Here is a 27,292-nt window from a genome sequence, read left to right as displayed (position 1 = left end):
TTTGCTGTAAAATGATATACTGTACCATAAAAATATCACACATTAGCTCAAACATTTCTGTTGTTACGTTGTCCTCGGCTTTGAGAAAACTAACCACAGTGCATTCATATTACGTCTCTCCTAAGCAAAAAGTGCACTGGCGAAGTTTCAGAACCTCCGAACGTAATTCCCTAAGGAACACACAAAGGCCAGTGAGAGAAAGTCTGGCAGTGTATATGGGGCAAATGAGGTGTATGTGTCAAAATGGGACCACTATGATGAAATGAAATTCTTGGTCGGCTGCTATAAGCCAACGAAGAGCGTGTCATCCATGGAAATCAGTTTATCGCTGCCAAGGGATGCTGAGGACCAGGATCTATCACAACCACCTTCAATGCACCGGTCCCTCTCTCTCTGCTACCCTGACCCACCTTGCGAAAGTCCCACAGACGAGGTAGCAAACTTTTATTCACCACATGATTGAAAACAGACAAGCAAACATATTAAGATAGCCGACAATTTATTAAATTCAGACAGATCCGTTGGAGCCACCCCCAAAAAGGAAAAGCCTCCCGGTCAAGCTCCAGCAAGAATTCCAAAAAAACAGAGAAAGAGGGTCGCTACCCAACAAGATATGTTAAACAAGGCGATATCAGTCCTCAATGAGCCGGAGGTTGAAAGGGATGTAGATTATTATTTTGGAATGCAGATTGCAGGAGAACTGCGTGGTATGGATCCCTTGCGAAAGGACATCCTGAAATTGCAATTATTGCAACTTGTAGTCCAGACTAAACACAATGTCGCAATATCGAGGTATGTAACTTCCTTGAGTAATTTAGAAAACGTGTGAAAACTGTAAACATCGTTCTTCGTGTGGACAATTCGTACTGGAGAAATGTTGTACTTGTCGTTTTTCTTTTAACGATAATTGTAATTCTGCATTTGGAAATTTGAGTTATTTTGCAAAGTGAACACTATGACCTGTTCCTAGTACGACCTCAGGGCAAGCAGCACGTTATTCTTGTGCCAAATTCATTGTACCTACTGACACTGCAGATTTCGCAGAAACTAATATGCGACAAATACAAATACATTGCCAGTGATCCTCCTTTGAGTAATTATAGAAGATGCGAAATACATAGCAATGTTTTTGCTGATTCCAGGCCAGCCGAAGGTTTGACGCAAGTTTATAGGTTGTGAAACAAGCACCATGGTCACTAGTTTTGAATGAAACACTTTCACTGTTCAATTTCAAAGAAAAGCCATCTTTGATAACTCAAAGCGGGAGGCAGGCACCATGCACACACTGGAGGAGGTGTTCCCCTACATGAGTCCTGATCGACGATCATGTAGTAGTAGCGGCCTTACGTTGCAAGATAACTATGATGTAGGTTTGATCTTTTATGGACCGGTGAAGTGGTGGGTGACTAGTACATCAATCCAGCAGTTTCAAAGCCATTTTTTGATAACTCCAAGCGGGAGGCACGTGCCATGCACACTGGAGGAGGTGTTCCCCTACATGAGTCCTGATCGACGATGATGTAGTAGTAGCGGCATTACGTTGCAAGATAACTATGATGTAGGTTTGAACTTTTATGGACCAATGAAGTGGTGGGTGACTAGCACATCAATCCAGCAGTTTCAAAGCCATTTTTGATAACTCCAAGCGGGAGGCAGGTGCCATGCACACTGGAGGAGGTGTTCCCCTACATGAGTCCTGATCGACGATGATGTAGTAGTAGTGGCCTTACGTCGCAAGATAACTATGATGTAGGTTTGAACTTTTATGGACCAATGAAGTGGTGGGTGACTAGTACATCAATCCAGCAGTTTCAAAGCCATTTTTGATAACTCCAAGCGGGAGGCAGGTGCCATGCACACTGGAGGAGGTGTTCCCCTACATGAGTCCTGATCGACGATGATATAGTAGTAGCGGCCTTACGTTGCAAGATAACTATGATGTAGGTTTGATCTTTTATGGACCAGTGAAGTGGTGGGTGACTAGTACATCAATCCAGCAGTTTCAAAGCCATTTTTTGATAACTCCAAGCGGGAGGCACGTGCCATGCCCACTGGAGGAGGTGTTCCCCTACATGAGTCCTGATCGACGATGATGTAGTAGTAGCGGTCTTACGTTGCAAGATAACTATGATGTAGGTTTGAACTTTTATGGACCAGTGAAGTGATGGGTGACTAGCACATCAATCCAGCTGTTTCAAAGCCATCTTTGATAACTCCAAGCGGGAGGCAGGTGCCATGCACACTGGAGGAGGTGTTCCCCTACATGAGCCCTGATCGACGATGATGTAGTTGTAGCGGCCTTACGTGGCAAGATAACTATGATGTAGGTTTGAACTTTTATGGACCAGTGAACTGGTGGGTGGCTAGCACATCAATCCAGCAGTTTCAAAGCCATCTTTGATAACTCCAAGCAGGAGGCAGGTGCCATGCACACTGGAGGAGGTGTTCCCCTACATGAGTCCTGATCGACGATGATGTAGTAGTAGCGGCCTTACGTTGCAAGATAACTATGATGTAGGTTTGATCATTTATGGACCAGTGAAGTGGTGGGTGGCTAGCACATCAATCCAGCAGTTTCAAAGCCATCTTTGATAACTCCAAGCGGGAGGCAGGTGCCATGCACACTGGAGGAGGTGTTCCCCTACATGAGTCCTGATCGACGATGATGTAGTAGTAGCGGCCTTACGTTGCAAGATAACTATGATGTAGGTTTGAACTTTTATGGACCAATGAAGTGGTGGGTGACTAGCACATCAATCCAGCAGTTTCAAAGCCATTTTTGATAACTCCAAGCGGGAGGCAGGTGCCATGCACACTGGAGGAGGTGTTCCCCTACATGAGTCCTGATCGACGATGATGTAGTAGTAGCGGCCTTACGTTGCAAGATAACTATGATGTAGGTTTGAACTTTTATGGACCAATGAAGTGGTGGGTGACTAGCACATCAATCCAGCAGTTTCAAAGCCATTTTTTGATAACTCCAAGCGGGAGGCAGGTGCCATGCACACTGGAGGAGGTGTTCCCCTACATGAGTCCTGATCGACGATGATGTAGTAGTAGTGGCCTTACGTTGCAAGATAACTATGATGTAGGTTTGAACTTTTATGGACCAATGAAGTGGTGGGTGACTAGCACATCAATCCAGCAGTTTCAAAGCCATTTTTGATAACTCCAAGCGGGAGGCAGGTGCCATGCACACTGGAGGAGGTGTTCCCCTACATGAGTCCTGATCGACGATGATGTAGTAGTAGCGGCCTTACGTTGCAAGATAACTATGATGTAGGTTTGATCTTTTATGGACCAGTGAAGTGGTGGGTGACTAGTACATCAATCCAGCAGTTTCAAAGCCATTTTTTGATAACTCCAAGCGGGAGGCACGTGCCATGCACACTGGAGGAGGTGTTCCCCTACATGAGTCCTGATCGACGATGATGTAGTAGTAGCGGCCTTACGTTGCAAGATAACTATGATGTAGGTTTGAACTTTTATGGACCAGTGAAGTGGTGGGTGACTAGCACATCAATCCAGCAGTTTCAAAGCCATCTTTGATAACTCCAAGCGGGAGGCAGGTGCCATGCACACTGGAGGAGGTGTTCCCCTACATGAGTCCTGATCGACGATGATGTAGTAGTAGCGGTCTTACGTTGCAAGATAACTATGATGTAGGTTTGAACTTTTATGGACCAATGAAGTGGTGGGTGACTAGCACATCAATCCAGCAGTTTCAAAGCCATTTTTGATAACTCCAAGCGGGAGGCAGGTGCCATGCACACTGGAGGAGGTGTTCCCCTACATGAGTCCTGATCGACGATGATGTAGTAGTAGCGGCCTTACGTTGCAAGATAACTATGATGTAGGTTTGAACTTTTATGGACCAATGAAGTGGTGGGTGACTAGCACATCAATCCAGCAGTTTCAAAGCCATCTTTGATAACTCCAAGCGGGAGGCAGGTGCCATGCACACTGGAGGAGGTGTTCCGCTACATGAGTCCTGATCGACGATGATGTAGTAGTAGCGGCCTTACGTTGCAAGATAACTATGATGTAGGTTTGAACTTTTATGGACCAATGAAGTGGTGGGTGACTAGCACATCAATCCAGCAGTTTCAAAGCCATCTTTGATAACTCCAAGCGGGAGGCAGGTGCCATGCACACTGGAGGAGGTGTTCCGCTACATGAGTCCTGATCGACGATGATGTAGTAGTAGCGGCCTTACGTTGCAAGATAACTATGATGTAGGTTTGAACTTTTATGGACCAATGAAGTGGTGGGTGACTAGCACATCAATCCAGCAGTTTCAAAGCCATCTTTGATAACTCCAAGCGGGAGGCAGGTGCCATGCACACTGGAGGAGGTGTTCCGCTACATGAGTCCTGATCGACGATGATGTAGTAGTAGCGGCCTTACGTTGCAAGATAACTATGATGTAGGTTTGAACTTTTATGGACCAATGAAGTGGTGGGTGACTAGCACATCAATCCAGCAGTTTCAAAGCCATCTTTGATAACTCCAAGCGGGAGGCAGGTGCCATGCACACTGGAGGAGGTGTTCCGCTACATGAGTCCTGATCGACGATGATGTAGTAGTAGCGGCCTTACGTTGCAAGATAACTATGATGTAGGTTTGAACTTTTATGGACCAGTGAAGTGGTGGGTGACTAGCACATCAATCCAGCAGTTTCAAAGCCATCTTTGATAACTCCAAGCGGGAGGCAGGTGCCATGCACACTGGAGGAGGTGTTCCCCTACATGAATCCTGATCGACGGTGATGTAGTAGTAGCGGCCTTACGTTGCAAGATAACTATGATGTAGGTTTGAACTTTTATGGACCAGTGAAGTGGTGGGTGACTAGCACATCAATCCAGCAGTTTCAAAGCCATCTTTGATAACTCCAAGCGGGAGGCAGGTGCCATGCACACTGGAGGAGGTGTTCCCCTACATGAGTCCTGATCGGCGATGATGTAGTAGTAGCGGCCTTACGTTGCAAGATAACTATGATGTAGGTTTGAACTTTTATGGACCAATGAAGTGGTGGGTGGTCCTCTAAGCCGAGTAAGCGCGCGACTAGCGTAGACGTTTTTTTTTTATTGTAGTTCTCCCGTAGTGACAGGTAAATGCGTGAAATTTTAATAGCTGACAGATCAATACGTTGTAAGATGAAAGCCACTGAAAAGGTTAGCCAGCTGTAGGACCCGAACCCACATCTTCTGGATTGCCGATCCAGGGCTCTACCAATTGAGCTAAGCCAACACGCATTCTCAGCGACGTCCAGGGTGCGTCATCTACACAGCTCGCAGTCCTACAGCTGGCTAACCTTTTCAGTGACTTTCATCTTTCGTCATTAATTTCTTAGGCAAATTGAGGCCTTGTATGTATTTGTCCCTTCTATGTTGTTCCAGCCTCAGAACATCAATTCTTTCATGTGCAATACGTTGTGTATCGTTTGCGACTATTCCCGTGGTTGTGAAGCACGGGACGCGAAAGATTGTGAATGTTACATAGAGCTACATAGCTTTATCAATAACCGATGGATATCAATGGCAACCACATATGCGGCCGACGGAATCATTTCCAACCAATCCTCGAAGTTTCATGAGCCTACGAGAAGCGGCGCGCCAGGTATGGCACTTTATTATATTTGGAGTTTTCAGTAGGCCACTACCGAAGAAAAGTCACCGTGACGTGATCATTACGTTGGTAGACATAGTGAAACCGAAACAGCGCGACCGGAGAACGCCGCCGTTTCACAAAGCCATATTCCTTCGCGAAGGTCAGGGGTGGCTTCTTTGTATTAACGGTACACACAAATGAGGTCACGTTTTTCGCCGCTTTCGTGTCTTCATTCGCGTTTCCAGTGCACTGCGGAAAGAAAAGAAGGCTACATCCCAGGACTTGCATGGTCTGAAGGTCAATGTTGTAATCCTGTGCGGAACGTGGTTTGTTATTACGACTTCGTTCGCGCTTGCTTTGTATAGAGACACCAAGTGCACTCTGAGAGAAACTCGCTCCCTTCAAGCTCCTGAGGATAGAAGAGCCCGGTAGCCATCGTTAGAAAGGGCTACGGAAGAGATAGGGCTAATGGTAGAATAGAGCAGAACAAGGCCATACAACTACTAATATGTAAGTAATTAAAAAAAAAATCTTACAATATGCGAAGCCACATTTAAACGTGTCTTTCTTGTGACTTACTGATTTTTTACTATAGTAGTTCCAGTCTACCAAGTTGGCAGCGCTGTTGTTTCATCTGACTTCATTTGTTTGTAAATAGGGATAGGTCTATTGTGTGTACTGCTAAGAACGCGAATGTTCCGCAGGTATGTACGTGTACGCTGAAAGCTGTGGTGTGAGGGGAATGGAACGATGAAAGGCGGTCGAGACCACGGCGAATGGCGTTACGAAGCTGCATTGTGATCACTTGACCAGCAATTGAATGTCGAGGGATGTTAGCAGTGTCGAAGCAACCATGTATCGGGATCGTGACTCTGAGCTGCAGCTGAGGTGCAGCATGTCTCCCTATGTCTTCAGTATGTCTCCTTGTAGTCAGGGTCTCTGACTGGCAGGCTTCGAGGGGGTGTAGGAGAAAAGGTCCCCGGGGAAAAGGACCCCGGAGAAAACGTCCCCAGCAAAAAAAGTCCCTAGCGAAAACGTCCCATCAAAAGTGCATCCCACAAAGATTGCTTCTTGCCTGCTCTTTTATTGGTTTGCGCTTGTTGGCAACACAGTTTTTAGTACCGTGTACACAGTGCATTCACTAATGTGCGAATAATTGTGCACTAAAAGCTCCCGAAATATGCATGCAACTATGAACTGAAATCCCTAAAATAATGAACTCCCTGAAATATATCACACATGAGGTATATCTATAAAGATATTGTATTGTACTTGCTACGAAAGCATGGCACCCAATACACAGGATCTCACGTCCTCGTACTATGACCATTCTGCTCGGCAATCATTCCGTCCCCACGTCAATCCTATGTGTGTCATACTCGTTAAAATGACAGTTCATTTATAGTAGAATTACCAAGACTATTCATACAAATACAGGAAAAAGATGTGTATTCTGCCCTGGATAATATGACCTGCCCTGGGTTTCGGATGACGCACGTCAAAGCTAATCCACGAATTTCAGGATGACTCATGATGCTCTTTGTGTCAATGGCCAATATACTTGACAGGGCAGTGTCCTTGGCTATCTGGCCGTTGGGACCTGGTTCAGCGGAAAGAGCTAACAGCCAGAACTAGTAAGCGCAGATATGTCCGATCCTATAAACAGTTTAAAAATAAGGCGTCGAAAAAAAATTCAAATTTTAAAATGCGCTTTTCAGTCTGAATCATGAAAATATACGTGGTGTCGAGTTCCTCAGTGCCGAGGTAGTCGTTGCTACCATACCCTCATGCCATACCACGGCCATACCATGGCCCTCTTTGCATGCTCAGTAGCTGAAAGTTCCACGCTGCTTTTTTTTTTCTTTTTCTTCTTCAACCTACTTGCTACATTCTGCAGTCTTCTAATCAGTCCCATAGATTTGGACCAGAATCGTGTTTTAAGCGCTCAAGTACAAGGGAACCCCAAGTACAAGACCATGTGAATAATAATTAAAAAAATGACAGGAAAATTCGCGCTCTAATAGCCACTGATTCGGGTTACGAGCGATGAGGTATAAGGGCCGGGTCCCATAGCTTTATGCGAGCAGCAGCAGCAAAGCAGCAGCGGTTCGGCAGCAGCAACATGGCAGCAGAGCAGTTTTCTGCTGCCGCGGCTCTGCTGCTAGAGGCGTCCCATACCTTCGTTTTGAATTAGCGGCAGCAGCGGCGTAGGAGGTCCAAAACGTGTTGGCAACTACGGCATTGTTTACGTTTCGAACATGCCGAAGGCGTACGCAGTAGCTAAGCCTTTTAGTACACACACGTAGGAATGCAATTCTAGGTGAAAGGCTGATATAAGTGGGATATATTATGGATCTGTAGCTCACAAGTGGACTGTGAAATGATTGTGGGGGTGGTCCGAACCTCATATTATCTAATTGGCTCTTCGTTGATATGTAGGAAGTATCGTGATATTCAACGTAGGTTCGTTTTTTCGCACTGCTGTGCAGTATCTGCTACGGTTGGACGGAGACTCTTCTACCGGATTTTGTCGTATAAATATTGCCTCGTTACTAGTATTCGATATTTTGATTTATTGTGACTGTCAAATGCGTACGTTGCTGTCAGTGAAATAAAGCTGTCTAACCAAAACGAAGGCCTCTTCTGCTAGTCATCACTAGTTTCTGCCTGTTTTCATAAGGTAACGAGTTCATTGTCTATCTCTACCCAACCTCTTTGTAGCCTGAACATTGTCTATCTCTATCGAACCCTTTTCAAGAGTCAGTTTCATTTACAACAACCTAGCTCGCAAGTCGTCGACCCTCACAAGAAATGTGGTCGGTATGGTTTTCACACAGCATGGATCTGAACGTAATTTGCTTGTACGTTACCAGGTCACGGGTTTTGAAGTACTTTCCAGAAAACAAATGAATATGTTAGCTACAACTCTGGTACACAACATATGTATCACGGAGGTTCGGTCGAGCACTTTATTGAACTTTATGAACTGAGTTATGTCCTGAAAGCGCACTTCACGCAGTCCCGATGATTGAACACTCTCCAAACTACTGGCAATCACAAGCGTGTCCAAGTCTTCAGAAACAAATCACAGAACATCCAGACACAAACCTTCTGCCGCCACACTCCGCCTTGCTAACCCTAAACACCGTCGAACGAAAACAATACCAACCAACCTCCTGATTGGCTTGCGACGCCGGGTGCTCAGGCTGCAGAGCAACAGGACAGCGCAGCAACCAAAAATTCGAATACGAGAGCAGCAGGGAATTTCTGCAGGTCGGCAGCGCTCCTGCTCTCGCCCAGAGCTATGGGACCGCTCGTGTCGCTGCAGCTCTGCTGCTCCGCTGCTGTTGCTCTGCTGCTGCTGCTCAAATCGAGGCTATGGGACCCCGCTTTAACTCCATGGGACGCACTTTTGAGGGGACCTTTTCTCCGGGGATCTTTTCTCCGGTTCCCGCTTCGGAAATGACAAGAATAAAAAAGTTCCGGAAGCAGGTTATTGTTATAGAAACGCTCAAGGTACACAAATGTGTGATGGTTTCAGAAGTCATCGTCCCTCTCAATCTTGTCGACATAAATGTTATTACTTTTTTAAAATGGGCAGGACGCACAGATAAATATGAACTAAAAACTCCCTAAATATGCTGGCACTATGCCCTGAAAATCTTTGAAATATGCAGTAAAAATCGACAAAATATGCAACAATTTACATGGGTCTTGGTACGAAAGCAATGCATCGAATGCCCATTTTTTTTTAAATTGAGTATTATATTAGGGATCTTATAAATCAATTATTATGTTTAATTCCGTGTTAGCGCCGTGAAGCAACTGTGGCTATGAGCGGCTAAGAGATGTTAATAGATGAAGAGAGGACAGCAGGAAGGAGCGGGGGTTAGTATGCGTTTTGTGCCGAATTCTGGGGGAACTTCGTCTGCAAAATCTGCCGGAAACCCAAGGAAAACCTCAGCCGGTGCCGGGATTCGAACCCGGCTGACTTCCCAGCCTCGGCGTCGAATGTCATCATCGCAGCCACTAGACTGCCCGGAAAATTGCCACGACAGAAGGAAGGGCAAATACCAAAAGTAACAAAGCAGACGCACGAAATGTCAAACACCGAGCTATCGCGCGTAAGGTTAGATAAGACGCGGTGTTGTTATCACATGTCACACAACCGGTCACTGTATTTTTGTATTTTGTTGATGGAGTAAGCTCTTCCATCGGCGAAGGGGTGGCACTACCGCGCCTACGTCTTGAAGCCTGAATAGGTAACCGGTAATTTCGTGCGGAAATGACATCAGTGTCCTCGCTTCCGTGTCAAGTGCCTTACAGGCAGAGGTCGGCATTTTGGCTCACGATGACTCACGATCACAATCATCTGATAAGAGCGCATCGACCTCACACTCACTACAAACTCACGCGAAGGCCAAAATCGCGCCCTGTCCCAAGTAGCAAAATGTACTGAAAGTCGGGTGCAATAGGGGTGGACGGGTAGGTGGAAGGCCTTGAACAGACTCGTGAAACTAAGGAACATCGATAAGACACATACCGTCCACCCCTATTGCACTCGACTTTCAGTACATTGTGTTGCTTGGGGTATCGCAGTGTTGTGATCCCAATATTTTCAGGAGCTTGAAATAATCAAACGGCTCCAGGCGATAAATGATGACGATCGGAGATCATCACGTCGCCAGTCGGACTTCACACGAATCATTGTGACTTATCGCACTCTCGCGATCACGATATCAGCACGCGATGTCAGTTATGGCATATTAGTGCACTCACAAGATAATGTAAAAAATCACACCCGGAAATGTACAACTGAGTTACTTGATTTCAAAACTTGTTTGTGGCGCGACCTTTACCATGACTGAATGTCATGCATTGGCGGTGTTCGACTGAATGTATCCTTCCTTAGGCATATGTTCGATAAACGATGGACCACGTGTGGTTCCGAACCTTGATAACAGATTAGGAACACGAGAATTCTTCTCTTTTGCTTTATTTCGAAAAGCCCTATTGCCAATTATAGTTGCACCAGTGCGAAGGCGACAAGGCAAATAAAATTTGTTGCATAATACAAAATTTACTAGTGTATTAGAAAGGCGGAGGAAAGAAGTGCTGAGCAATTTGAAATATCCTTGCATACAGGTTAGGTCAGTAGGTACAGGGTTTCTGGTTTTCGGTATTTAGCGAAAGGCAGCACAGATAAACGTAGACCGCCACAATCTTCACGCGGTGGATGGAAATGATTAATACACCATTAATCTCCGGAATGAGCGCATCAACTCGCTCAGTTTTATTTTCTTTGGCTTCATGTGGAAGTACAATGGACGGAAGAAGTGAGCATCAAGGAGCGGCCTATCTAGAGCCTGTAGCAATGCGTTCACTATCTACATGGGACAGTGCTTTCCACCAGCTGTCTTTCAATTTAAAATTCCACCATCAAAAGCCAGCGACAGGTAGTGTCCGGGCGAAATAATCACCGATCAGATCCGATTTTGCACGCCGAACGTGTGAAAACCAGAATGAAACACCACAAATCCTACCAGTAACCTAAGAATCAGTGCACACGCATGCCATTTGAGGCTCACTTGACAGGGATAATGGGCCACAAATCGCCAAACGACGTTCCTCTACATCGTCGTCATGTACGTTGTTGCTGACATAAGTTACGGCACCAAATAATCAAATCCAAACACACGGGTAGAATGGACCCTTTGGCAAAATCATAATGCATACAATGCAATTATGATGCATGATACGCCTGCTTGACTGAAAAAAAAAAAAAATGTAATGTGCGAGTAAGCGGCATGCGCAGTTGCAATACCGAAACACAGTACCCCATCGGTTAATTTTAGAACGTGCTCTCTTGCCTCTGGCAGGGAAAAGTAGAAATAAAGATACACTAATGGCAAAACGTTCCAGAAAGCAAGCGCGAATGTGCAGCAGCAATTTGAACATCAAGGTCAGACTGCCGTAGCGACGCAAGGACATTGATCGCGGACTCACGCGATAACGGCGTTGAAGCGAACAATTTCGCTCCAAGCCGTACACAGTGGTTCCCGTTACTACTACTGAGAGACGCGTCAGCATGACTGCACTAATATATCTGAGTGCAGCGTGAGTGCGATCACAATAATCGCGGTCCTTTGCGTTTCCATGCCAACGTGATGGCAAATTATCGCAGATGTGCAGCAACGCGGTGTGAAAACACGCAGGACTCACGCAATCGGCGATCGTGATTGTGCATATCGTGAGATGAGTTATTTTGCCGACCTTTGCTTACAGGTTACGATAGGCGAGGTGCTTTGTGATCGCTGTGTGTTTAAAACAGGTTTCCCAGACGCTTCTGAAGCAGTATGGGTGGCTGTTGCGCTGTTGTGAAGGGCTGACTATTCCCTTCAGGACTACAATACCAGGTATTGGCACAGCGACGGTAATGCTGCGTACTTCTCCTACATATGAATGTATGGAAGAATATGAAACCCACAACATCAAAAACGAATTTTTGACATTTTGATTGTAACACATCTTTTATTTTCAGCTGCAGCGGAAAATCGCCGCTTACACACGTGTCACACGCTTGAAGTTTGATTGTTGCAGCCGTTATACGCAATGCTACATTACGTGAGTGCTTACCGTCGCTAAATTAGTTTATGTCCACACACAGGAAAACACAGTCTATTAGTCAGGTTCTGACAGTGGCGCTTTACCGCTTTCTAAGGATGTTTCGAGAGTCAGGCACATCCACCTCCAGCACCCATAGCATGCGTCGTCTGCTGCGTAGACACGCAAGTCGACCCTTTTCCCGTGATTCTTAGAAAGTACCAGTCAAAGATTCTAGTGAGCTAACCATACCTCACAAAAATCGCGTAAAACATCAACGCTTCGACGTAGATGCAATCTGCTTGCACGTACTGAAACTAGATATATTTTTCTGAGGCTTAATGACACTTTTTATTACGTGTTAGTGCCGCGAAGCAACTGTGGCTATGAGCGGCGAACAGACGTGGACAGATGGAGCGAGGACAGCAGGAAGGAGTGGGGGACCAGGCGGTTAGTATGCGTCCTGAGCCGACTTCGGGGAGAACTGTGCCGACATTCATCTGGAAAGTCTTCGGAAAACCCAGGGAAGACCTCTTAATGACATTGGAATATTTTCTTTAAAGTGGGACTCCGCAACAAAATCCACAAAGGTTGTGGTATACCCGTAATATTTGGGATGTCAGGAACACGTGTACGAAATATCTCGGTTCAAAACGCTGCAGATTTTACTCAAACGAATTATTACGAAGCGAGCTCTTCGCTTCTGTGAAGCGAGAGGGCGCTGAGAGCAACACACTGCTGACATCTTCCGGCATCCGGCAAGGGAGAAAGAATGCAGGCTTGGAAGCAGACGACAATGTTGGTCGACGTCACGGAATCCTCCTCCGGACGAACCGCCGTAGCCGTTTTCTGCTCCTCGCATTTCAGTTTCGGTTTGCTGTTGTCATCATTTACGAATTAATTACTCGCGCAAAATGAATGCCAATGTTGTATTCTGTATTGAGGGTGTGGTTCGTGTTCTGTATGATGCTCGCCTTTTTTTTTTTTTTTTCGAATCGTTGCGAAGTCTCTCTTTAAGGTCTGGCTTATGTTTAAAATGATGAACAATATTTAAGGAAGGAAAAATTCATTTCTTTGCGCCCTAGCAAAGTCTCTGACGTCAAAATGGAAATCTAGCCTCATTAAACAACAGAACTCACTGAATGCTCATTGAATTAATACTTTCGTCAGATGTCTTCAACTGAAAAAGATTTGGGATGGCCCTGTGTACTCCTTTAAGGCCAGCTGCTTGTCGAACTTGGGACAAAAGTTTACGGAACACCGGGGTGTCGCATTTCTCCATTGGAGCGACACCTGGCAACAAACAGGAGCGAACACACGTACTGAGAGATCGATAGAATAGCCGGGCACCCGTCTCTTATTCAATATCTTCCTGATAGTTAGCAGGGAGCCATTATGATGAAGAAATGTATGTGTGCCGTGTCCCGTAAGCTTTTGTCCAAAGCTGTACCATGAGTTTACTGCTTGGTGGTACTGGTACGCACATAGTGAGTTGAGCAGCGCAGAATGTTGGGCTAGTTGGTACAGGACTGGAAATTGGAATAAGCACGTACGGAGGAGACACACACCAAGCGCTACTGAGTTCCCGAGGCACCTGGCAGAACATACCAGTGTGGACTCAGTCATGTCGGCGTTCCTTCTTTTCCACATTTCGAATGCTTCCTTCATGTTCAAAAGCATTAATCTTTTCTGTTTCCTGAAAAGAACGTTTCTTTTTCTTTTTTCTCAGGCAGACAGAAATGACACGGATTGGTCATCGTACGAGCTAGTATTAACGGCTTTGCTAACTCGTCCAGTGGCCTGTGTTTTGGTTTGCTCAAGAAACTGTGGCATTCCTTAAAGTAGCACAGAAGTCATTTTTAACACCCAGTTTTCTTCTTATAAAACTGTTAAGTTTGCCAGTAAGATGCACCATGCGAAGTAATTTACACCACAGAGTCATAATTATCGCAGAAACTGAATTTAAAATATGCCGCAAATAGCGACCGTGCGCAACGGTGGTGAAGAGCAGTACCAGCCTGTGATCTACCTGGAACCTCGCGCTGACGCTATAAGGACTCGCTTGCTGATTGGCCTAGAAAAATGTCGTCTGCTACTCGGCTGTTCGGGGTTCTGATAAAGCCTTTCTCCTTGCTCGGTAAAGCTTCGGGCGCTCCTTGTATCCCCAATTCTCCGGGAAAACTGGCAAAACAGGTTTACGGTGGCAAAGGAACAATGCGTTGACCCCCACTGATCGGCAAACCAGAACGAGTCTCCTTATGCCGTCATCGGTGACGTGCCATCATACCTCCTCATCCTCGTTATAGCTGGAGTGGCGAGTTAAGGGTGAAGGCGCGGAGCTATGTTTATGTGAGTTTTTTTCTGGGAAACAAATTGCACACATCAAAACCTTTCGCGCTATTCGGTATAATGACACACACACTTTCATCAGATGTCTTAATCTGAATTTTTTTTTGGATGGCCCTCTGTACTCCTTTAAGTCACTTTGCCTGCCGCAAAAGCCTTTCTGGAGCATCAAAATAATAATAATAATAAAAGGATTCATGATACTACCACGGTACCGAGAAGAAGATGCCAGCGTAAGAATGGCGATCCTTTTTGAATGGCTTTGTTCATTATGACATTTCTGGTTAGGTCGACCATCAGAGATGCAAGAAGGTGAAGAGCGTGTTGGTTAGCACTGACCATGGTAAAGAACGCTCAGAAAACAGGGACGGACACAGATAGCGTTCTTCTAGCAACTGGTTTATTTGTACAGAGAATACCAGCAGCATGGCCGGGCGGGTTAAGGCGTCCCGCTCGTTGGTGGCAGCCAAGGTCGTGCTGAAGACTGGGAGGTGATGGGTTCGAATCCTACCACCGGCTGGACTGTCTGTTGTTTTGCTGGGTTTCCCAAGACTTTCCATAGACGTATGTCGGCACAGTTCTCCTTGAAGTCAGCACAGGATGCATACTAACCTCGCCACTCCTTTGTGCTGTCGTCCCTCCATCTGTCCACGCCTGTACACGGTTCATAGCCACAGTTGCTTCGCGGCGCTAACGGGGAACAAAACAAAAATGGACAGAAACAACTCTAGCCCGGAATGTCCAGGAAAACAAAGCCAGCCTCTAGCGGAGACAAGTTCACCGAGCGCTGACCCACATTGTTGGCCATACGGTCGGTAAAGGCGGCCTACACGATTTTGTGCACCAGCCTAAAAGGGTGACGGTGTAGAGCAGCCGCGTTATTATACAACGGGGTGCAAGTATGACAGCAGAGGAGACGCACTTTTAGAGTTGGAGCTATGTCATCCGTCAGAGACTGAGTTTTTGAATTATTTTGTAGAATACAATTATTTACGCATTGGAAGGTTTGAACGAGGTATTGTTTACACAGGGCAACGGAAGGGAGTACCTACATCACATTCTTTATGCAATGCTCTAATCGCCACCTACAGTGCTGATCAAACTGATAAACATATAACACAGTCGCTATTTGAAACTAGCGCGGTCACTAGGGAAAGCTGTGTGCTAATAATTAGCCAGTACAACGGGGAAAAAAGTCTCGTGGCTCACCCCGTGGAAACGGTATCATGCCGAATGGGACATAAGGCAGCTGCAAATGGCATTTGCGAGCAACATTGCGTGAGCGAAAACTCAAGAAGTAATATGTCTCCTTGGCGGGTGGCACATTAAATCGGGCCCCACGTTGGGCCCAATTTGTGAGATACTCTGCCCGGGTCCTGGGCTCAGCCTACCCATGTAACCCAGGCCGAGATTGCAGCTACTCTGCAAGTTGCTGGGGTCCTTTGCCGTGTTCGAACCAACAACCTTGAGGTCAGTATGTGGTCATGTAAACCTAGCATGTTGTGGCCCGTTTACGACGACGACGCGCCACTAACCGCGCGCCATGGCACGAGTCACTGAGTTCGATCGGTAACGCCTTGGAAAGATGTCACGGGCCGGGAAGCCTTGCAGCATACCCGGTGCTTTAAGACGTCATTGCCGATCAGGATTTATGTAAACGAACACCGTCTCCTCTACAAGTGTTTCAATGTAAAGGGTTTCTCACATCTGGAATACTCCAGAGAGTGACAAACAACAACTTTATTTTAGTGATGATGATTGCTGGGGACACCGTTGCTCGTGGTAATTCAGAGAGTAAGATATGGAAAGAGAGGACCTTAAATGATGTATTAAATTGTTGTTTTATTTTTATTGTGTACTTTAGTCGTGTTTCCATTAACTGCACCTATATGCTATTTGTGACCTTTCTTGAAACATGTCCAGTGCGCTATAGCATATCTGATTCCATATGCAGGTGGACCGAAAGGCGCCGCCCCTGTTGATGCCGGGGTCCTACTTGAACGCATGGTGTCTTTCTGTAAAATGTGCCCTGTCAATGTGGACGTCTTCCTAGAGGTTGCTTACGGTATAAAGGTAGGTCTGCTTTTTGCGACATAAAGGGCCATGTCAACAACGATATCAAGAAGCAACGTTGGAAAAACGTTGCAGGGTATACGGTTGCATTGTAGAATTTTTGCTAACCCGGAGCGTAGAATCTATACATAGAAAACGACCGCACGAAAGCGTGTAGAATCAACTGTCGCCAAATTTTGAAATTTCTACGTTATTCACTGTTACCTTTACGTTGATAACAACATTTCCCAAGTGTTTTCATGTCTACATTGGCTACTGCTATCCCGCCTCACTATGGTATTTTAATGCTTTGCTTGTTGTTGTGGCAAGAAGTCAGATATCCTCAAAACAAAATTTTATCAAAAAATATAAAATCTTAAAGGAGCCGTCCAGAACCACACAACTTTGTTTCTGTTTTTGTTCCCTATTGAATGTTAGGCGCACGAAAATCATTTTCCCACAATTAGTACAGCCGTAGCGAATTTGCGACGCCTACAATACCCCACCAAATCTCCCGTGTGCGAAACACCCTCAACACTTTTAGGACGGATACCTGACGAACGCCTGGACGCGCGTCAGCATGTGACGTGTGTAGGAGATGCTCTCCTCTTTGGATCTGGGGTCACATGATCGAGGTGGCGTCGGCCACCATCGGTAAGCAACACCACTAAGGCCGGAGCGCCTGATAGTGTCTGCTACTACTTCCGAGACGCTTGGCGCTCTTCGGTTACCTGATGTCCGAAATGAAGGATTCGAAGGCCGTCAACGACCTCGACGTTTGGGACCGCTGACACTTTGGCAAGAGCGAGTAGTGCAACGCGAATGTCACTGTGTACAGCGACACCCCAGTTCTCCCCGACGGTATGCGGCTCTATGGGGTTGGAGTTGTTACTTCAGAAATTTCTTCGGTGACGCCACCGGGACATGACAACTGATGTGGACATCGACATATGAATCGGACAGAAAGGGGATGCGTTTGCTAAATGTACATGCTGCATCGCCATGCTGACCGAGCGGGGGAATATCTGCTGCTGTTCCATCGTTGATGTCCTACAAAAACGCTCGGCGGCGATTGATTTCCGCTCTCGCTGAAGTATAGGCTGCATATTCGAAGGTTTGTATCAGGCTTGGTATCCTGACGTTGAATTAAAGTGAGCGTCTTGCTTCTTCATGCATTGCCTTTCTCATTCACGCAACCGTGAACTCCGCGCTGGTGAGCTATACGGCCACATACGACACATGAAACAGACCCCACAACGCACTGAGGCTGTCCTATGGATATCCGATGTACGTCATAAGTTGGATGTTGGAATATCCTGTGGATAACGAGTTTCGTTCGATATATGTACGCTCACAGGTCAAAGGGAGAGAAACAAGGAGTCCTCTGGGACGTCCGAAAGATATTCATAGGGACGTTAAGCGGACGAGGAAGGGACGTTTTATGGGCATTTCTTTGAGCTAATGCTCCTAATAAAGCAGGCATAATATATTCTTAATTTTAAAGCACATATGCTATATTACTGATGTGAATAATTTAATTAATAAAGGGAATTGTTGGACTACATTAAATTAATGGTTAACACAGTGAATGCTACGCCCAGAACCTCGCGGACTTCCTCAATGGTAACATCTCAGTACGGCCGCAAATCCTTTAATCGCAAGTGTCTCATTACGGCCGAAGGTGTCTTATCACGGCAAAAAAAGAAACAAGAAAAGAAAAAAGAAGCATCCACCATATTAGCAATCGCTTGTCGGCTCTCATCGTTCGTTGTTCGCTTTGTATCGGTTCGCTGACGTGTTGAGCGCACTTGCCAAGTTCGAATACACTGAACGCTCGTTAATATGGCCGCCACCGTCCCCGCAGATTTTGGTCATAAAGCGAATTGTCATACTAAGGAGAAACGCACAGTCCGCTTACCTCAGAGACCGCTTCGTTCGGATATTCTTCGGTGCACAACAGCAGCAGCACACTGCGACCTGGTCTCGTGGTCACTGCTGTTTGAAGCACTACAGTGCTTTGGCAGTCCGAAAAGCGCATGAGTAATTCCTAGGTCAACAACATCAGGAGTCATCCCAAACCTTGGCACCCTATACTTCAACACGTGTCACCCTTTGCCTGAGGTATGTTTGTCGCCTCTCCCTGGGGCTACTCTGCGGGTCATGTGACGTGGTCATAATAACGAGAAGATAATCCCTGTGTTTGACCCTACTTGTGACAAAAATGTCAGTCATAGTCGGATAGTCATACTAACGAGATGGATTTACATGGCGGCGGAACGGTTCCTAAGAAAAACGGTCATAAAGTGAGTCTGTCACAATATCGGGGGTCATATTAACCAGGGTTCACTGTATTCTAAGAAACGCCACTATGCTGGTTCTTTGATGTTTCCGAAGGAAGGAAAGGCGCGTTTATAAGGTACAATAACTGTAGGGGAGGGGGATTATACTCTCACAGCTACCGTCACTTTTTCTTGTCAGCTATGTTTCGAAAATGATGAAATGTCTGATTCCGGTTTGAGTCACAGCATGTTGTCCTTTAATTGTTAACTGTTGATCCATATAAACGTTGCAAAAAAATGCTAGTTTCAGGAAATATGTCACATCAATTGCGCTTGAATCTCAGACAAAAAAAAAGAAAGAAAGAAATGATGTCAGGGGCAAGCAGCGCAGAACACTGGATGTCTGTCGGACGTCCCAGATGACTTCTTTCTCCACTTGGATCTGTGGGCGTACATATATGTCCGATAAAACTCGTTATCCCTAGGATATTCCAACATCCAGCTTCAGACGCACATCGGATATCCTTAGGACTGCCATGTGTTGTTGGGCCATACATCACCACGCATGTCCGTGCCTGGATATACTGAAGATATCATTTCCGCGCTTTATTTTCTTCATCCACGCTGGATATCAGAGGGATATTCATCAGACAGACGAATCTGACCACGGACGTTAGGACATTAATCGTACATCCAGTGGATATTCGGTGTTGTTGGGGGATTTTGCCGTGACTGGTAATTAACGAATGCGTCAAAGAGACGCCCTACAGCAAACGACTCGGAAGTATTCTCGCTTTGAACGGCGCTCTGACACGTACGTGGCTCCCCAGTTGTAGACGCGCAACGAACGATTGCGCAGAAGCCACGGATATCACTGTTGTGATCGCAATACTATTTTGTCGGGCTGCATATATGCTTTGTTTTTCAGAAATCGGGATATAAATCACATAACGAATAGCAGTCAACAAGAAACAGCTCGCAATATTCGTAGCAGACGTTTTTTTTCTACCAACGAATGAGGGGGCTCTTTACCACAAACGTCACAATAGGGGAGGGGGGGGGGGGGTGCGGTCTCCAGTTAGAGCGCTCCGACCAGTCACCGCGGCAGCGATTTTGCAAATGAATGGCGCCGCGGTGAAAAAACTTTGGGCAGAAATATTTTGTGGGAATGCTCTTCACATACTGCTTGATAAAATGACAGCAGTTTTTCGCAATGCTGGATGCCACTTTAATGATCCTTTAAAGCTGAGTAATCAGACCTTTATTAGAGTTCAACATTACGGAAAAATAAGTTGTGGCATGGTCGGGTACGCCTCACCGGACGGGTCATCCCTGAAAGAAAATGAATAATATTGTTGTGTATTCCATCTAGTGAGATACAACAGCACAGAGAAAGCGTACAGCTAGGACATAAAGCTGGTCATCGTAGAGCATTTACTTACCGGTGCTCCTTTCAAAGCATAGCCGGACGAAATGTAAAGTTGCTCCTGGCCGCTGCGACAGTTCATAGATCGTTCGCTGTCGGAAATACTTTCCGGACGCAACCTGGAACCAGAATGAGACACTGTGTAAAATCAGTAACAGTACAAAGATGCATATATCTTAGAAAGATTAGAACAGAATTGCTAAAAGGCAATGCCAAATGTCCAGCTTTTTGTGAGTGACTAACCAACTATGAAAATGATCAGGAGCAATGTTTTGTTGGTCACGTGCTTTTAATAAATTGCTCCTACCCATTTCCATTATTCGTTGTATACGTTAGAAAGGTACAACATACATTGAGACACCAGAAAATGCCAGAAAAAAGACCAGATTATTTATTTGTAGCATACCTGGGTAAGTTACTTTTGAAATGTAATTAAATTACATTACTCATTACCCCAGCTGGAATGTAATTAAATTACATTACTCATTACTGAAACTGAAATGTAATGAAATTACAATTACTACGAAAAAGTAATGACATTACAAAGTCATTACTGCTACCTTCATCGTAACGATATTGAGAATGTGGAAATTCGTTGCTAGACTAAGACAACACTATGTTGTAACAACAAGAAATATTTTATTCTGTCCGGAAGATTGTGACAATCCTTTTTTATTTCAAAAAGCTCTTGTTGCAGCGAAGGAGCAACTGGCTTTCGAAGTGGCCATCTGTTAGGCTGCCCCTCTTACGACTGAACGTGTCTTTAGCCATGCTGAAGACTCTCTCGACTGATGCAGATGATGGTAACGCGGTGTTGTAGTCGATGAACATGGCTTTGATTATCGGAAAAGCGTCAAGGCAGGGGAACCCTTCTGACATCGTGTTGGTTAGCCTCCAGCGCCCAAGCTCGTCGGTGCTTGCCGTGCCGCCTTCCTCTCCCATACCAATTTGGAAGAAGTCTTCATCATCGGGAAGCTCTGCCGCGTCTCGCTGCTCTCCATGGTCTTTTCTCTGGCCTAATGATGCTTCCAGCCTCCTGTTTGTACTCATGCTCAACAATTTTCCATTTGCTTTGTTCCAGATCCGCATCACAAAGCCAGCCCAGCTTGAATCGCGGATATGTCGCTGCCGCAATCAAATAATCCGAATTGCTGAACTGCTCCGAAAACCTGGGCATATAATTAGTGACACGTTTGTCGTAAATGTAGATAAATAGAAAAACGGCATTCACCATTTGGAAATTCCAATGTGTAAAGCCTCCAGGAGGGCTTCGCAGAACCGTGGCCTCGGCAGACTGTGTAAGGCACGTCGAAACGACCAGAGCGTCGGAAGCAAGGCTCCCATATGCATATACTTGTCCCCTTTTAATATACCGAGAGACTTTGCCACCGGCTGCATGATCTGCAAAACATGCTGTTAAAACACACAACAAGACATCAACAACAACGATGACACATTTTCGACGCCAGACCAGAAAATGCAAGAAATACGAAGGCGAAGTGTATGGCATTGCTTACTGTGGTATACTCTTGAATGAATGCCATCTCGTCACCACTGAGCCGAGGAAGAGTAAGGGCATCACAAATAGTGCTAACTGCACTTCCCACTTGCCGCACCTGGTCCAAGGCGTTGTACAGCGAATTCCACCGAGTGGGACAGGGAATGACAAGTGATCTTCCTAGATGTTTACGCATCACCTCTGAGGCAATGGTGGAATGCTGCTGCTTCGTCCAAAGGGCCTTGCACTTTGAGTGCACACGTTTCCACGTCTCTCTGTATCAGGGGTCCTGAAGCTCGACTTCTGTATCCGTCGTCACAAGCAGGTTCATCGTGTGTGCCGCACAACGTTCATGTCTTGGCAGATGCATGTCCTCGTAGGCGGATGAGTCTGTTGATGGGCGCACAAGTGTTTTCTTCTGTTCCCTCCCGTGAGGTTCCTCTTCATCGTCCAAATCTGGGCGCCCAAACAATCTAGATCAAGAGCAAGAGTGTAAGGACTAAGGAATGCAATTAGATTAATAATGACAACAAGAATGCGCACTTACAAACATCAGTTTGCCAAGACCCTACCTAAATGCTAGAAAATTTGAGGCCTTGTCTGTCACCACTACTGCAACCTTGTTAAGGATTCCGTACTCCGTGAGAATGTCATGAAGGGCTGTCGCCAAGACGTCATAGGTATGGCTCCCAGTTACTCGTCTGCAGGCCAGAACAGCAGACTTTCGCTCGCAGTTCTCTTCAAGCCAGTGACACGTTACCCCCAAAACGCTCCTAGGATCAAAATAAGAAGAGTAAGCCAAAGAAGGTATGCAGACAGGGCGAAGACCACAGTTTAGCGGGGGACCAGATTACCGATGGAAGGACGTCCAGCAATCTGCTGTGCAGCATACAACGGGGACGTTAAGCAAGCAGTCACGTAGTGCATCCTTCATACGTGTGCAGGATTCATCTATGCGACCAGCAAGAGTTTTTCTTGTCATGATGCGTGTAGACGGGTCGAGGGCTTTCAACAGACGAATGAAGTCTTCATGTTCAACAATTGAGAAGCACTGAAATGTGCCCGTCACAAAGTTCGTTAGAAGAGCGTCAATTTGCTTCTGCGATGCCGATGGTCTTGACGTGTCAACACAGTCTGGAATTCGTAGCTGTTTGGGGCGGCTGAGAGATCAGCGGCCTTCCTTTTGCTCTTTTGCCGTTCATACTCGGCAAGAGCACTCGGATGTTTCTTCTGTTGTGCCCAAAGAAATGAAATAAAATAAGTTTTCTATAATTTATGTGCCATTATCACATCCTAGTAAACGAACATTGAATAAGTATGATACTGTAGCCATGTTGTTACATGTTACAGGCGTAGTCGCACGACAAGTAAAGAAATGACAACTATTAAAGAAACGGTACCTACTTCCATGTGCTTCCTCAGATTGGAAGATGCCTTGATGTTCGCAGAGTACGTCTTCGAGCCAGGAGGACACAGCTTACATTTGACGACAACGTTTTTGCCAGATACACTTTTCAGCTGGAAATACGGCTCTATATCTGGCCACGGGAGACGGCTCAAAGCGTGGTCTGTTCCATCTGCAGCCATGGTCGAACTATACCTCTGACAGCAGCTCAAATTGAGCGGATATAAGAGCCGACAGCCGAGTACATGCTTGCCTCCTCCGCGCTCCCGATCCTCTGGACCGGAGGTTGGGATCCGGAAACAATCACTACAGTACACAGACCGTTGACCTGAATAACTTTTGTTCGTGGTGGGGCGGTGCCCTGCCCAAAACTAAGAATTGCAACATCCACTATGAACTGTGACGCATTCAATCGGCACGTGGAAGGTCACTGACTGCCCTTTAGTCAGGTCAACTGACCTTCAGTGGGGTCCAGTAAACTGACACATGCCGAATTAGTGCGTCACAGCCAACTTTCTTTCTGCCAAGTGCCAACACAGATTCACACACACTAGATTCTTTTGTAAAAAGTAATGGGTAATGTTATTGGAATTACTGCTCAAATGTAATTAAATTACATTACAAATTACCAGAAAAAGTAATTTATTACTGTAATTTCATTACAGTAATGACATTACTACCCAGGTATGATTTGTAGCGAAATTCCCCAAAGCAAAATAAGAGAGACGTTAAAGGGACTCTGACCAGAAGTTCGACAAATATTTCGTTTGCATCTATTACGAAGGTATAATATGCCTCCAAGCCACACGCAAAATATTTTGGCTGTGCGCGGAGGCAAAGTTTGCCAAACAGGGAGCAGAAAACCGGCTTCGCTTTTCCCCCTCAACTCGCGCAATCGGGGCCGAAATCTAGCCTCTTTGCAGTGGACATCCGCCAATTTCCGTGTGCGTGACGAAGTCACGAGGGCCACGTTTCATTGGGCGCCCGGACCGGAAGTTCTGTTGTTAGTGAGTTTGTGAGAGCGCCGGCATCCGTCCGGAAAGCGATCTTCAATATGGACGTCGAAGGCAGAAATGCGGATACTTCGAGCCCGGAACTTCTTTCTGACCTTTCTGCGATCGAGACATCGAGAAGAAAATTCTGCGTGCTGAACAGCTCGGTAGGCTTTCGAAACGTCGCCGATGCCGCGAATGCGAAATCGTTAGAGCTCTACGAACATCAGTTACAGATGAAGCAAACAGCATGAGTCGCCTGTCTTCAGGTAAGCGATGAGCTTTTTAACGCACACTGTGATCGAACATGTAAACGTTCGCAGAAATTTAAATTTCGTGTTCTGATATCTAATGCGCACTTGCTGTTCATGGTGCCGGTGTGGCTGGTGTGTCCTAATGCCGAAGGAGATAATGCTTGTGCTGCAAGGAGCTCGAAAACACTGCCGAATGACTGCAGTATGAGTGCATTACAACCCACAAAGATTTCCAACTTCTATTCTTCAATATGACTGTCCTGAAGGTCGCATATTGAACTCCGTGGGCACACGAACCTATGAGCGACTGTATTCACAAGTAAGTCACATGTGCCCTTGTCGAACGATGTTAAAATTTGGGCGCCCAAAACTGGTTTGGTCCTGCAATAGAGTCGTTAAAAACTCCAGTACAGGGCGCAGCACATAAAAAGGCTATACAGTACACGACTCTGAACTGGAGAAAACCAATATAGGCAATTTTGTAATTGTCAGTGTGCTGTGTCCTGAGTCACGTTTTTATGTATTGCCCTGTGCATAAGGTTTTAGCGTAGGTTTTTAGCGATATTGAGTGTTCTTGATTGTCGATTCAGTGAAAAGTAAAACAATTTTGGGTTCTAAAAGAACACAGCATGTGTAGTAATGTACAAGGTGTGGGCAGGTAAACTGCAGTTACTCTCAGGTGCATGTAGAAATGACAATGCACACACACTGTACTGTAACCGGTTACCTATTTGCCTAAACTATATTTTATGTACATCTGTGTAGACGATGCAGATACACTGCGTATCGCCAGTTTGCAAGGTGAGTATGGCACAAGCTTGGAAAAAACAAGATCATGGTCATCCCAGCCTGTGCAGTGAAGAGGGTCTGGGAAGCCTTTCCCACAGAAAATGCCACAGGCTTCAAGTACCCAAGATCCTAACTGGGGGTACCTCTTCGCACAGCTCGTCTATCACATTTAAAATAATTCAGCATCTGTATTTAGGATAATCTATAGCTCTCAGGATGATGCATGGTTCATGAGTTCAACATGTTGTGTTGAAACACAACACTAGTCCTTTTTAATGAGTCTTGCGGAATGATAGATGAGCACTCCTTTCGTGACATTGTGTACCATTGCTACAGTGAACAATTTCTTGAGCAAGACTGATGAACGAACAAAAAATAGAGTCTTGTCTTCCAAATATGTATGTTCCTTGTAACTTCCGTATTTGTTAAGTGACCCATGTTGATGTCCCCCCTCATGTAATGCCTGCAATGGCCTTTGAGATATATTCATAAATAAATAAATATCAAAACCGGAAAAAGATGTAACACGTATCCTCTCTTTGTGTGAATGATACATAGACATTCTCAGAAGATTTGTACATAGTCACACTTTGCCTCATTTTGCATAAAGCCTAGTTCCACCTCTTATATCATCTCCGCATCTTCAATCTCCAAAGTAGTACAAGGCTAAAGTAATCAGTTACTACATAAAAAGAAGGAGGGGAGGAAAACAAATGCTGGCACATCTAAAATTCGAAGAAACCCTGGTACTTTCACGGGGCTACTCACGGCTCAGTGCTGGATCAGATCCCGATGGAAAACAGCTTTTCTGAGCCTCAGTGATAGATTCCCTTGATTGCACTGACTGTGAGGCACATCTCATTGGCTTGGTGGCAAGTGGGCTTGCGTCTGATAGTAAGATTTGGAAGAAAGGGAGCAAGGAACATCTCTCTACGGTCTTAAGAAGGATATCAACGTTACCTGTCAAGGTACAGCATTTCATGTTGCTTTCAGTAAGTACAACACTCCTCATAGCAGTTACCATTCGTGTTGGGAAAGCATGCTGAAGTTAGCTCAGGCAGTGCATCCAGAACTGTGAATCGGGTTCATAGAGAGCACCTGGTGAGAGGGACAGCAACAGTGTCCAGTAAAGACTCTCCAGGAATTTTGTGCAGGTTTGGGGGTCAAACCTTTTAATAGTGTTGATGGAAAGCAGGGTGTGTGAAACACTGACTTCTGGTAGATGAATTCTTGTTATTTATAACCAGGTACCCATGTTCTAGTAATCTAGAAAAAGCCTTGGCTCTCTTGGAGGAAATTGCTAATGAATCTGAGTGTCTTTTGTGGAAACAGGTCGTAACTGCCTTTCTATCCACCCTTCTTAGTTGCCCTAGCATAAGCAAATATGTAATGCTGTGCACCATATCTGATGCTAGCACACTAATTGCTTTGAGTGTTCTCAGGCTTCTGAAATGGAGCTACCTCGTACATACGCTGTGCCATGTCGGCAAGAACATAAATCAGACTGCCTTTACTTTTTAAATTGGCCCTTCAGTGCTTCATGTGACTGCAAGAATGGCACCCCCAAACAATAGGCAACAAGAATGATTTCTGCAATGTATTGAGCTTTGTAAAACAACAACTTTATTTGAAAATATATTCCAGAAGCCGGGTGACAACCTCATAATGTAGCGTCCTTTACTGCAGACACCGCTCAACACAACGATTAAAAACAGAGCGTAAACGTTTTGTCGCCTATCCGGGTGGCATCATCAGTACAACAGAGGCCAAAGATGAGCACATCAGCCTATCTAAGAGGGAATCTTACACATCCGATAGGGGGCCACGGTATGTATTACAGGCTGAAGCATCACGCCTGATAAAGCAGGATTCTAAGAACTTTCTAGGGTCCCATCGCTAGTCATGAGCAAAGGTTACTGCACCATCAAAATATATGTCCCTTAGGACAGCAGTGGTAGACTGATTCGGTCCTGTTTAGTTAAGCTAAGCATTAGTAGCCCTGACTCTTTTAGTCTTGTCCCACGTCTTTTGTCTATCT

The 27,292-nt window shown here is 45.6% G+C and overlaps 1 protein-coding gene across 1 annotated transcript in view; it reads left to right on the top strand.

Moving 5' to 3' along the window:
• LOC135394418 (GTPase-activating protein skywalker-like) overlaps window positions 1–27,292 on the top strand; it is a 282,666-nt gene that overhangs the window by 147,997 nt on the left and 107,377 nt on the right. Inside the window, exon 6 of the mRNA XM_064625152.1 lies at window positions 16,514–16,632. Within this exon, the coding sequence (XP_064481222.1) occupies window positions 16,514–16,632 (119 nt within the window). The remainder of the gene's footprint in view (window positions 1–16,513; window positions 16,633–27,292) is intronic.

The sequence above is a fragment of the Ornithodoros turicata genome, chromosome 5 (assembly GCF_037126465.1).
Source record: "Ornithodoros turicata isolate Travis chromosome 5, ASM3712646v1, whole genome shotgun sequence".
Classification (NCBI taxonomy): domain Eukaryota; kingdom Metazoa; phylum Arthropoda; class Arachnida; order Ixodida; family Argasidae; genus Ornithodoros; species Ornithodoros turicata.
This window is presented reverse-complemented; position numbering and strand designations above follow the sequence as displayed.